We start from the raw sequence: 13,570 nt of genomic DNA, 5'->3' as shown, positions 1-13,570 counted from the left end.
GTGCCAGGTGCCTGCCACACCTCAAAGGATGCAGGAGATAAAACAGAGCACGGATGGGGATCTGCAGCTCCAGACAGTGTTGGGCTTCATCAGACACGGCTGGCCTGAGTATGTCGATAAAGTGCCGGAGACAGTCAGAGACTTTTATCAGGTGAGAGGGGAGTTATCTGAGGTAGATGGTTTAGTCATCAGAGGCAGTCGTATCGTCATTCCCACAGAGATGAGGGAGGTGATCTTAGACAGAATACACGACGGGCACCAGGGGATAGTTAAGTGCAGAGAGAGAGCTAGCCAGTCAGTGTGGTGGCCCAAAATGACAGAGCACATTACAACAAAGATACAGCAATGTCAATTCTGCAGAGAACACAAGAACACACAGAGAAAAGAGCCTTTAATGTCAAGTGAGCTCCCATCCAGACCATGGCAGAAAGTTGGCATAGACCTGTGTGAGTACAAAAAGCAAAACTACTTGATAGTGTCTGACTATTATTCCAGGTTTTTGGAGATTCTAAATCTACCAACAACTACTAGCAGTCAGGTTGTAGCTAGGCTGAAGGCTACATTTGCACGTTTTGGTATCCCTGAAATTGTAGTTAGTGATAATGGGCCACAGCTAGTTTCAGAAGAGATGAGGAGGTTCAGTGAGGATTATGATTTCATCCATGTGACTTCAAGCCCACACTACCCCCAGAGTAATGGACAGGCAGAGAGGGCTGTTCAGATAGCCAAAAGCATATTAAGGCAGGAAGACCCCCTCCTCGCCCTGTTGACATACAGAGCTACACCCTCTTCTTCCACTGGAGCCAGTCCAGCGGAATTGCTCATGGGTAGGAGACTCAGAACCACCTTACCCACATTGCAGCATAACCTGAAACCGGCCTGGCCTAAAGAGGAACTGATCAAAACCGCTGACGCCGCAGCCAAATCGAGGCAGGCTTTCTACTACAACCGCAGGAACGGCGTGCGGACACTGCGCCCACTGAACTCGGGTGACGCAGTACTCACCAAACTTGATGGACAGAAAACATGGACAATGCCAGCAGTTGTTCACAGTCAGAGCTCCACTCCCAGATCCTACATAGTGGAGACAGCTCAAGGTGAACATTACAGAAGGAACAGGCGCCACCTGTTGGCCACACCCAAAACACTCACCTTTGTCAGCAGGGATCCTGACCATGTCACTCCAGGGGAGAGTGGAAACATGGATGAGTCCCGAGCAGCAGAAATGCCAACTTCCACACCATATGTTACTCGCTCTGGCAGGGTGAGCAAGCCTGCAATCCGGCTGGATTTGTGAGGCGTATGGACTTGTGTACTGTGGGGGATTTTTTATTTTTTTTGTGAAAAGGGGGGTGATATACAGGTTAGAAAATCATCTTAGAGGGGGAGATGTAATGAATGAAAGGTCACGTGTTTAACTTGACCTACTCACGGGTGTACGTGCAGTGCGTGTGACGTATACAGGAAGTGAGAAGCGCATGTTATGAAGGTTGTATGTCGGATGAACGCTAGTAAAAGCTACACAGTTAAGAACCTACGAAGTCGGCTCGTTCTTGAATTATTCTTATGTCAGTAAGACAAGGCGTCTACGGACATTACAACACCCAAAGTTTTTCTTCTGGTACAGACAAAACTACGTTCCGACTGACGTTTGACTAGTGTTTTATTGTCTTCTTTCACAACTTGAAACACCGTGAAAAACTGAAGTGAAATAAATATTACATTTTATCATATTATCAGTGCAAAACGAGTCCTGTTGGCCAATAGCCATTTCTTAGCAAGTGTCCATGAGGATTTAGTTAGCCATGTAGCTTACCAACTAAAACTAGCATCAATGCCCTCTTGAAACTTGCATTCACATTAACTTGTGAAACAATAAATGAATTACACAAAGGTAGGATGATCAACAAACAATCACGTGTGCGTCTTCTGACCATAAATTTGGGAGTCAATACTATATTTTAACGTCGCACTGATATTCTTCTTTTGCAAAGTACTCCGTGTGTAACTTCAGATGGTTCCGGCATTGTACGCATTTCCGCTCAAATTAGTTAACTTGATCACATGACCAGCACCTTGCCTATTCAACGTAGCTCACTTATCTGAACAGTATGTGCCATTATTATCCAAAACATTGTGAAACCAAAAGTTATATTTACAAATATTATTTACAATATGGTTACACAACAACACTTATTCTACTAAACAAACTATTTCCTCTGGAAAGGTTTTTTTTAAGATATTGTAAACTACGGCCGAGCGGTTAGTTATGTCGCCTTGTGGTGCAGTACACCCGTATCGAATCCCGCACTGGGCAAGAAAATAACCGGTTACATTGGTGGCAGCGGTGGGATCCGGAAGTGTGCAGATCCTCAGAAGTCTCTTCGGAGCGCGGAATGACAAAGCGCGAGGGCGCGCTTCCGGGGAGGGTGACCACTGTAAACTACTAATAAGACACGTTAGTCCCTAGCAATCGAGTCTGACCCTTTAGCCGAGCGGTTAGTGATGTAGCCTTGTGGTGCAGTACACACCGTATCAAATCCCGCACCGGGTAAGAATATAACCGGTTACAATATTAAGAAAGGAGCACATTTTCCTGCTACAGCTACAAAATCATTTAGACACGAGGGCCAGTTTACCTACACGAGCCCAACCTAGTCACATCTTGCAGTGGGATCAAATCGTGAAATCGGTGTGGCTCGTTTGCGTCCAGTCGGAGATTTTTTTTTAACATCAGATTTCAACATGGATAATGACGATTAAAACTTTTATAACATATTCCAAGAAATAAACTTGTCTCGTTTCATATATCACACACCGCTTATTTTCTCTAAGAGTGTGTACGAGCCCGAGTTCGTGTATTAAAAATGGTCGACAAATTAGCAGTTGACGCTGATTGGGTGAGCCAAATGTTGGTCCGCCAACGTCATCATTTCAATGGTCATACCTGCGCAAGGTGGGCTGCGTAGATTGGGACCGGGGAGGTGTGCAGGTGGGTGGAATTGGTTTTGAGGAATACTGATCCGGGTCAAATGCTGGCGAGAGGAAGCGTCACTAATTCGGGGTGAGCAGTGCGGCGCTCATCGGTGAAACTGTGATGGTCGTTTGGACACCAGAGAGCTCGTAACAGTAATCGTGGCCAAGTTACAATGGCAGAGAAGACGCCACTTCTCCATTACCGACTCAGCACCCCCTCCGCCGCCACCTCCGCCACCACGGAATCCGACAGCGCGTCCGGTCCGCCAGGAGTCACGGTGGAAAAAGATGGCCGACGCGCAAGGGCTGAACCCGTTAAAAAGCTCGGAGTGGTTTTCGGAGTGGTTATTCCGACTTTACTGTCCATGTTCAGCGTCGTGGTCTTCCTCCGAATTGGTGAGTTATATGGCTGTTTGGCAAACTAGCTCGCAGTGCTATAGCAGTGTTGGGCGGATATGGAAAACATATCACGACAGTCGGAGGGAATCTTTACACGACGTCCTTTATAACACGACATCTGCTTGCATATGTAAAAATACCATGTTTAAAAAGTCGACTGAGGCTCATCGCATTGAATTGTTTGGTAATGTAAAGTGTTATATCCAGTGTCGGCGCTACGGGGGGGGGCACTGGCCGGGCCTCGCCCCCCCAAATGGAAGTTGTGCCCCCCCCCGCCAATTACCCAGTGATGATGTGAAAATTAGTACTTAAACATCATATAAAAATTAAATTCATGCACATAGCACATTTAAATACATAATCAATAATAATAATAATCAATGAAATAAAATGCTTGAATTTCGTGATTGTGGAGGAGTGGGGTTAGCAGGACATCGGAGCGGAACATCACTGTGATTTTGTCCATTCAGGTGGTAATTGCGTGTGACACACAGGGCTGTTTGCTGCGAGTAAGCTCACGCGATCTGCTTGTAGCGTCTGTGCGCGAATGGAAAACAACGGGGGAAAAGAGCAGAGCACAAGTAAGGATTCTAAGCGCACATTCGAAGGTTAATTTAGCAAATAATAATAAAAAATTCACAATCGAAGAATATTCAAATATAGAACGTAAATTTGACAGCCTTAATGCTCATGCCCCCCCGTGAAAACCGTAGGCGCCGACACTAGTTATAATCAAACCACAACTAATCTGCGCGTCCGGGTAGCCTAGCGCTCTATTCTGTTGCCTACCAACATGGGGATCGCCGGTTCGAGTCCCCGTGTTACCACCGGCTTGGTCGGGCGTCATTGGCCGTGTCTTGAGGGTAGGAAGCCGGATGTGGGCGTGTGTCCTGGCCGCTGCACTAGCGCCTCCTGTGGCCGGTCGGGGCGCCTGCTCGGTATGTCCCCTTGGCGAAACTCCTCAATGTCAGGTGAAAAGAAGCATATATCGGAGGAGGCATGTGGTAGTCTGCAGTCCTCCCCGGATCGGCAGAGGGGTTGGAGCAGCGACCGGGACGGCTCGGAAGAGTGGGGTAATTGGCCAGATACAATTGGGGAGAAAGGGGGGGAGGGGAATCCAAAAAAACAAAACCCAAAACTAGTTTTCAAATAATGGTTCGTCGAATATTTCAGACCATATTTTATGAGAAAATTTAGGCCATAGCTTCCCATTCTCGTTGATCTAGACAACAAAATTGTGTATCGCAATATCGGGCTATAATACCCAAATTTCAACACAGTATGCTACAATACCATTGAAAGACAATAAATTAATGAATAGGCAATTGAATGATTGCACAGTGCTACTATACAGTTGAAATAGTGCTGAAGTAGATGTATATCAATATCACTTAACCAGCTCATTTTTGTCTCATGTCATGCAGGTGATACATTTTGCAAGATATTTTTCCTCTTTGTCTTCAAGGGTTTGTGGTAGGCCATGCAGGAATATATGAAGCCATTGCCATGTTCCTGGTGGCATACTTCATCATCATTATGACTGTTCTCTCCGTCTGTGCCATCTCTACCAACGGAGCGCTAGATGCTGGTGGTGCCTACTGTATCCTTCATCAACACATGGCGACTTAACAGATGAGTCACAAAGTCTGTGTCAGATTTGTTTCACCCAGGATTAAGACTGGGTAGTAAATGACCATCCCTGTTTCGTGTGCTCTGCATACTTCTATCCTGATGTTTAATTATGATTTCTCCTCCGTGTTTTCACTTTATGCATGTGGCAGGTGCACAGCTGTCCTGCTGTGACTAAGGAATTTATTGAACTAGTGAGACTTTACCCCGAGCAATATTTGTTCTTTTTCCAATTAGTTATCAATGCAAGCCTAACTTGGTATTTTTTATGTTCCTTAATGGACATCCCCAGACATGATCAGTCGAGCCCTAGGTCCAGAGTTTGGCGGCAGCATTGGGATTATGTTTTTCTTTGCCAATGTCTGTGGCAGTGCCCTCTATGTTCTGGGTCTGGTTGAAGCCATAGTCTCCAACTTTGGCGTACCAGACGGTAGGATATATTGATAACTTTGCAGGAGATCTTAGGGTGTGTGTATGTGTGTTTGCCTATATTTTAATCAAACATTTCCTTTCCATCTCTAGAAGGAGCAGCGATTGTGTCACATTCCCATATGGTGTTACCGACTGGATACTGGTGGTCTCTGCTCTATGGCACTGTCTTGCTTTTCCTTTGTCTCATAGTCTGCCTGGTAGGTCTCCTCACTGGCATTTCTAATTGGGGTACTTTCATCCGACCAATCCCTGTAGAATGTTGTTTTATGAAAATAGAGGTGAATTTGGGCCTTTGGGATTCTGTTTCCGGACAATTGTATTTCACCTTGTTATTTACACTTGCAGTCTCAGAGTGAATTCAGTGATTCCATATCACACATCCTGCATCAAATTAATCGGTTTTCTCATTTCAGGTGGGGGCCCATATCTATGCCAAAGCCACTTTTGTCATCTTCATCATCGTCGTGACCGTCCTGATTTCCATCTTCATTAGTTTCTTCATTGTGGGGCCTAGGGTTGTGACCTTACCTGATGTTTCTGTCATTAACATTACTGGCCCGACCACAGCCAATTACACAGGCCTCCTGCTTCGTACCCTAGAGAGCAACTTATGGCGTAGGTGTTGCATTATCACTTGTGTCATTGTATCGATCGAGGATTTTGGATTTTTGTAAGCTGAGAAACACACAGTTTAAACTAACTGGTGGTAAGAAACCAGTAAACTCGACCTTGATTCTTATATTAAAAGATTCCTCTATTCCAAGTGTCTGTCTGAGGGAACGGTTTTTACTGACCCCAGTATGCTGGATACTCCTGGTGCCTGCCTTTTTTTAATGACCGACCTCCTCCTGCTGCTTTCAGCTGACTACACGGTGGACTATACCACTGGCGCCATGATGAGTTTTGCCACAGTGTTTGCTGTCATGTTCAATGGCTGCACTGGTATCATGGCTGGCTCCAACATGTCGGGTGAGAGCCATGATCAGCTAATATGAGACATTTGGTGAAGGGCAGTAAGAGTTCTAGTCTTCAGAGTGTGTGTGTGGTACTGAGATGACATTATCTCCATTTTTGTGCATCTTGGGAAAGGCATATACTGTTGGTCTGTTTTTGATTTTCTTATTTGATATGGCTGACATTCTTACTCTTATCCTTTTTTACATGTTGCTCAGGAGACCTGAAAAACCCAAGCTATTCCATCCCAAGAGGAACCCTTGCTGCTGTTTTCACAACCTTCATCACATACAATCTCCTCAGTGTGCTGTCGGCTTCAACCTGCGACCGGTTAGCAATACATTGTTTGCTACATGCACAAAACCTCTCAGACGTCAAACAAGGAAGATGTGCCAGTGTCTGAGCATACTGCTCACAATATTATTGGCTCCAAAATTTCATGCTTTTGGTCAGTAAATAACTAGCTATTTTTTAAGGATCAAAAATGAAAATATTGGGCGTCTGGGTAGCATAGCGGTCTATTCCATTGCCTACCAACACGTGGATCGCCAATTCGAATTCCCGTGTTACCTCCGGCTTGGCCGGGCATCCCTACAGACACAATTGGCTGTGTGTGCGGGTGAGAAGCCGGATGTGGGTATGTGTCCTGGTCGGTGCACTAGCGCCTCCTCTGGTTGGTCCGGGCATCTGTTCAGGGGGGAGGGGGAACTGGGGGGATTAGCGTGATCCTCCCATGTGCTATGTCCCCTTGGCGAAACTCCTCACTGTCAGGTGAAAAGAAGCGGCTAGCAACTTCACGTGTATCGGAGGAAGCATGTGGTAGTCTGCAGCCCTCCCCGGATCAGCAGAGGGGGTGGAGCAGCAACCGGGATGGCTCGGAAGAGTGGGGTAATTTGACGGGTACAATTGGGGAGAAAAAGGGGGGAAAATCCACAAAAAATGCATGATTTGGTATGCTTTGTTGCTTCTTTGAGCGGTTGAATGTCTTTGACGTATCTTTTTCTGTACACCGATCAAAGATTACATGGCATGAAGATGGTTCACACTGTGAATTTGTGGAAGCCTGCACGATATTGTAAACACATCAGAAACCACATGTTGCCTTTAGTCTGCTTCTCCAGAGAGACTACAGCTTCCTGGGGGACATCAATATTTGGCAGCCGCTGGTAACAGTTGGCATCTATTCCTCCACCATGTCTGCCGCCATGAGTAACCTCATAGGAGCTTCCAGGATCCTCTACGCCCTGTCCAAAGATGACCTGTTCGGTGAGACCCCTGATGACGTCTAACTGTCCCCACTACTTAATGTTTACAGATTGTATTACGACCTTACAAACCGGATAGCAAGAAGACAATGTTGTTTGTTTTGGTTTTTTGTTTTGTTTTTTTAGTCTGGGTGCTAATGATGTTAGCCTCACAAATCTTGACTTAAACTCAAAAGTTCCATTTTCAGTATGTGTGATATGCAAGAATCAGGAACATTGATTTGTCATTTCATTTCATGCACTTGTGTACATGAAATGAAACGAAATATCGTTGCCCACAGCAGTGCAACACAAAAACAAAAACACATCCAAATGACAAAAAAAAGACTACAAAAACGCATATATCCAACATATCCAAAAAAACAAAAAAAAATTCACTGTCCAAGAGAGCGAACGCCAGCCAGGATGACTGTCAGAACTGCTGGTCTGCATGGGCTAGGAGTTAGCTTAGCCTGCCCCGCTCCCACATCCTGTCAGACTGCCCTCGGTGGTTCCTCTTCAGGAACAGCTCCGGGCAGGTCCCTGGGCCCACCGGATGCGGCAGACCAGGCTCTCCCAGCTGATCCAATGCCAGCTCTCTGAGCCAAACACCGTCGACACCCCTCACCACACTCCACATGACGTCACCAAAAACAAGTCAACGTCAGGTGAGGCCGCCACCAGACCGCCCTTGGCGTTATCAGAACTGCCGGTCTGCATGGGCTAGCAGTTAGCTTAGCCTGCCCCCCTTCCGCATCCTGTCAGTCTGCCCTCGGTGCTTCCTCTTTGGGCGCCGCTCCGGGCAGGGCCGTGGTCCCTGGATACAGTATACACGCGTGAACAAAGCGTTATATGTGGGCTAGCTTTGTGAGCCTATAATATTGTCTCTATTCAGCATGTTTGCTTTTTAAGGGACCCCCCCCCTGCATGTTTACTAGGTTAAAAATCAGAATCAACTACGCATATCTCAACACCCAAATGTTAGCTATTTGTGAAACAACTGTGGCAGTAGCAGTCGTCCTGCTAAAATTTGCCAGATCGCCTTTTTTTTAGTGTGTGTATGTGTGTGTTGGGGGGGAGGGGGTTGTTAATATCCTCATGTTGTATTTTCACAATGCAGACACGTAAATTTGAAATGCATAATGACACAAACGGGCTTCCAAGTGTTGACCTTATCAAAATAAACAAACATGTAGTTTTTGATTTCAAGATCATGGCTGATTCACTTCTTGTTGATCAGACTGGGAGCACTGATGAGAATTTAGAACTACATTGACCTTGCTGCTTTTGGTAATTGACATGAGTTATGTCTAAAGGTGGCATCCTGGCTCCAGCAAGGAAGACCTCTCACAGTGGGAACCCGTGGGCCTCGGTGCTCATTTCCTGGATCCTTGTTCAGGTAAAATGTGTGCCTGCCGTCATTCTCATAACTATGTACAAGTTTAAGATTTACTATTCAGCCAAAACGGCTGTGCTCTTGGAATAGCTCCGGCCTAAACCTGTCAAATCATTTTAGGGTTTCGGCCCTTTCAAATAATGGCTGTAAATCATTTTACCGCTAGATGGTGCTGTTTTCGGGGAAATTGAACACCATCGCCGGTATTGTAACAATCTTCTTCTTGATGGTCTATGCTGCTGTGGATTTGGCCTGTTTGGCTCTGGAATGGGCATCAGCACCCAACTTCAGGTACAACGTGTTTATGGCGAGTCCCAAAAAAAATTGTTTGTTTCAATTGTATTCGTCAGAAATGTCTATACTACAATATTTGATATTGTATTGAGAATCAAGCAATATCTTATCCTCATTTGCTGTTGATTTGTCACGTTAGTTCAAATCTGAACCAAGGCTTGATTTTTATTTCACGTTGTCTGATTGTTTTCATTATTCATCTATTTATTTTAGGCCTTCGTTCCGTTTTTTCACCTGGCACACCTGTGTTTTGGGCATCCTGGGCTGCCTGGTTATGATGTTCCTGATCAATGCCATCTATGCTTTTGCCAGCATAGCCTTCATGCTGCTGCTCCTAATGATTATCCACTATCTGTGCCCCACCAGCGACTGGGGCTACATCAGTCAGGCCCTCATCTTTCACCAGGTACACACACTCATAATGAAATTACCTCAGTCCTATCCTTCATTTCTATTTGACTAACACAGTTTTGCACAGGTGCGCAAGTACCTGCTCATGCTAGATGTGCGCAAGGACCATGTGAAGTTCTGGAGACCCCAGGTGCTGCTGATGGTGGCAAACCCTCGCAGCAACACGGGCCTTATCACATTCATCAATGACCTGAAAAAAAGTGGTCTTTATGTGCTGGGACATGTCCACCTGGGACTACTGGGTAAGCATGGTCTGGGTAGCTGAGAGCTGGGTTCTTGGGTTGTAGCAATCGTATTCAAAAGTTCATGCTTCTTGTTTTATAACTCACATTTAATTGAAAACAAACAATCAAGAAGCAATATTAAAGGGACATATTTGTGCTTTTGCGTGTTTTAGTCCATGAGCCACAAATGGCATATACTTTATATTACACCCAACCATTTTTCTAAGCATACTGTAGTGTTTGTGATTTTTGAATAAATGTTTCTTACCTTCAAGGGAGACATTGGTTACCAATCGTTTCAGTACAGTGTGACAATCATCTTATGGACACATGAAACCTGCTCGTGATAGGCAATCCATCAGTATAAGTTCTGATGGTTATTCTGTTAGTTATGCTATTATTGCAGGACAATGCAGTTGAAAGCACTGATTATGAAAAGTCCTCTGGGTTGTGCGTTCAGCACATCCCGCATTTTAAGTCGGCTACTCAGCAGTATGGCATTCACAAGTTGTCATAAAATCAAATCCAGAAGATAAAACAATCAAATGGAAACATTGTGAAAAGGATAATGTGAATTTGGTAGCTTCTTGCATTAAAAAGGCTGCTGTATGGCTGCTGACTCACACATATCAGATGTCCAAGCGAACTGGAAGGCACCACCTGGAAGCATTTCACAACAACCCGAGCTTTCAACTACATTGTACCACAACAATAATGCAACTTTGACAAAAAGTTGTCAAAATTTTCACTGTGATGGATTATCCATCTCAAGCAAGTTTCAAGTCTCTGCAAGCTGATTTTCATACGGTACTAAAATGAATGGTAGCCAATGACCCCAACCAATGGTTCCTATATCCAAAAACTCTCACTATGGTACGCTTCTGAAAATGGTCAGGAATAATGCAAGATGTTAGGTAACTAAAGACATAATATAGTCATGCTCATCCTGGTTCTTCTGAGAAGTGAACTTTATTCTCTTATTCATGGCTTTTTTTAATCCTGCCTTCTAGTTTAGATGTTGGCTTTCTAGCAAAGGCCAAAGGGTCTTGTTCAAATACTGCCATTCACCTTGACCACATCTCAAATGAAAAACTACACATCCTCTCCTCCAGTGTCACGTTGGTCTTTTTAAAAAATTTCTGGCGTGGCTGTTTAATTGTGCAAAAAGCTATACAGCCTCTTCTGCCATGTAAAGTAGAGTGCAAAGAAAGAAATATACCCACGACGTGAAGTACTAATGCATGTGCTTCAATGGTAATCTAAGTAATGATATTTAACATCCCGTCTCTTCCAGATGGATTGCCCTCTGACCCCTTACAGAGCCGATATGACTCCTGGCTGTCTCTGGTGGACCATCTCAACATCAAAGCCTTCGTCAACCTCACACTGTCTGACTCTGTCCGACATGGGGTCCAAAATTTGCTGTTCATCACAGGCTTCGGTCAGGAGATTCTTTTATTGCTTTTGTCTGTAGAGCCCCACTTCGGTATGTTGGCATGTGACAATAATGAACACTGTCTGTCTTAAACACAAACTTGCCATATCTGTCTGTCTAGGTGGAATGAGACCAAACACACTTGTCCTGGGTTTCTATGATGACTGCACCCCACAAGACCAACTCCAAGGAAAAATCCTTCTGTCCACAGGCGATGGCTTGGATGCAGTAAGCCCAACCAGGGACTCCAGAGAGCAACGAACACCCTTCTTCCCAAATCTGAGGAGTGCAGAGGAAACCAAAGACCTCCAGGTGGAAGAATACGTATCTGTGGTTGCGGACACAGTAAAAATGGGCAAGAATGTGACACTGGCTCGTTATTTTGACCAGTTCAACCGGGAAGAGGTCTTGGGTTCAGGGCGTAAAGTTGGTGGTCAGCGTAGCAAGACGGGCCCGTTTGTTGATGTGTGGCCACTCAATCTCCTCCGACCAGACAATAGTGGTTACGTCGACACCTGCTCACTGTTCCTGCTACAGCTGGCCTGTGTGCTTCAGGAGTCCCGCCCCTGGAACCAGACGCGACTTCGCCTTTTCTTGTGCGTGGAAGCTGGTTGGAGCCTGCGGAAAGAGGAGGAGGCAAAACTCCGGCTGATGCTGAAAGAGCTGAGGATTTCTGCTCGGGTGAAGATGGTGGCGTGGGACCAGGTAGTGGCATTGCACTGGCAGAGACAGGCGGAAACTGAGACTGGGAACCAGGAATGTGAAGGAGAGGTCGAGAGGCGGGTGGAGGAGGGGGGGCGAGACCAGCCAAATGAAGAAGACGAAGGTATCCAAACGTTTCCCAACAATGCTGCCCAGCTGACAGATGAGTACATCTGTGCGGTCAATGATCTGATTCGTCAACATGGAGCTCCACCCCCTGCTGTGCGTTTCCTGTACCTGCCGCGCCCACCTGCAGATACAAGCCGTTATTGTGCCTACCTGCACCAGCTGGACCTATTAACCCGAGACCTGGGACCTACACTCCTCATCCATGGAGTTACTCCTGTCGTTACCACTGACCTCTAGCCCCTCACCTTTAAACTCCAAGCCCATCACTCCCCTGACTCCCATGTCATCGTGCATGGATCATACCTATCAACCTCAAAAGACCTCAGTTCTTCACTACTTATCCAACTGGTGTAAGATCTGGGGCCTGCGGTACCATGTCTCTGCCGTCAGAGTTTCAGGCCTATTTTTGTCTCTTGGATATGTCGCTATTTAGACTTGAAAATGGATAATCAAGGCTGGTCCAAGGCAGGGGTGGAGGGATAAGTATAGGAGTTCCCTCTAACAATAAAATCTGCCTGTGGTTTGGCATAACTGTAAGAATCTAATAGCAGGGAGGTGTTTGTTTACCATTGAAGTTTAATTTGCACTTGTTAATGCTTTATCACCTTTTGAAATTTGTGTATTTTGTAGCTGCAAATAGAAAAATAAATGAATGTTTACCAATGTTGAATGAGATGTCAGAGTCCCTTGTGCTAGTTGACTGAGCGTATGTGGAGAAACTTGGCTTGGATGTGAGGAGGAAAGAGCACAAGTGGTGAGAGCTGGTCTTTCATTCGGAAGATTGAGTTAATTCTGATGATTGAGTTTATTATATAAACGTGATAACCTGCTGATCACATTTATCAACCTGAATGTGCCGAAGAAGCCTTCAGGAGGCTCTCAGGAAAGCTCTACACCCACTATTATGCTCATCAGACACACACTTACCAAATAGCCCAGTATCTATACTTGGAACTAACCCTTATTCCACGATAATACAGCCCATCATTTGTAACCTTGTTAGTTGTCGAAACAACAATAGGTCAATTTGATGGCTGACCTGGCCGGCTATAAACAGACTTAGCCCGGATATGTTCCCAAAATGACAGAAGGAAGACACAAGGCCAATGGCTCATTCATGACTACATCCTCACGATTTGGCTATATATAGGCAGCTGCATGTTACGTATCATCCTCACTATGTGTTATTTCTCTGTGTGAGTTTTGTGCCTGGCTCTGCCCGCTGTGTGGATGAAGGCTCTACTCTTTATTTCCAGGGGTTTTTTGTAATCGTCGGATGAGGATACTGTTCTGTGGTGAAGACTGGGGTTGATGCCTCATTCGTTTCTGCATATATTATCCTAGC

At 45.4% G+C, this 13,570-nt stretch overlaps 2 protein-coding genes across 2 annotated transcripts in view; one reads left to right on the top strand and one right to left on the bottom strand.

The window, feature by feature from the left end:
- clcn2a (chloride channel, voltage-sensitive 2a) overlaps nt 1-13,570 on the bottom strand; it is a 104,955-nt gene that overhangs the window by 78,034 nt on the left and 13,351 nt on the right. The window lies entirely within an intron of this gene.
- LOC130123843 (solute carrier family 12 member 9-like) lies at nt 3,150-12,775 on the top strand. The gene is made up of 14 exons (XM_056293151.1): nt 3,150-3,372; nt 4,841-4,975; nt 5,297-5,434; nt 5,527-5,633; nt 5,850-6,051; nt 6,298-6,405; nt 6,609-6,720; nt 7,499-7,656; nt 8,951-9,033; nt 9,197-9,321; nt 9,538-9,730; nt 9,803-9,977; nt 11,254-11,400; nt 11,516-12,775. Exons 1-14 carry the CDS (start codon nt 3,150-3,152, stop codon nt 12,460-12,462), a joined length of 2,853 nt encoding a protein of 950 aa, XP_056149126.1. The 3' UTR covers nt 12,463-12,775.

This window comes from Lampris incognitus, chromosome 14 (genome assembly GCF_029633865.1).
Source record: "Lampris incognitus isolate fLamInc1 chromosome 14, fLamInc1.hap2, whole genome shotgun sequence".
Taxonomy (NCBI): domain Eukaryota; kingdom Metazoa; phylum Chordata; class Actinopteri; order Lampriformes; family Lampridae; genus Lampris; species Lampris incognitus.
Note: the sequence above shows the minus strand (reverse complement) of the source record. Positions and strands in the feature narration are given on the sequence as shown.

Excerpts from the sequence above, each read along its gene's own strand:
- LOC130123843 (XM_056293151.1), top strand. The coding sequence starts at position 3,150 with ATGGCAGAGAAGACGCCACTTCTCCATTACCGACTCAGCACCCCCTCC. Across the intron at positions 3,373-4,840 it reads CGTGGTCTTCCTCCGAATTG|GGTTTGTGGTAGGCCATGCA; the intron begins GTGAGTTATATG and ends TTTGTCTTCAAG. Across the intron at positions 9,034-9,196 it reads TTTCCTGGATCCTTGTTCAG|ATGGTGCTGTTTTCGGGGAA; the intron begins GTAAAATGTGTG and ends TTTTACCGCTAG.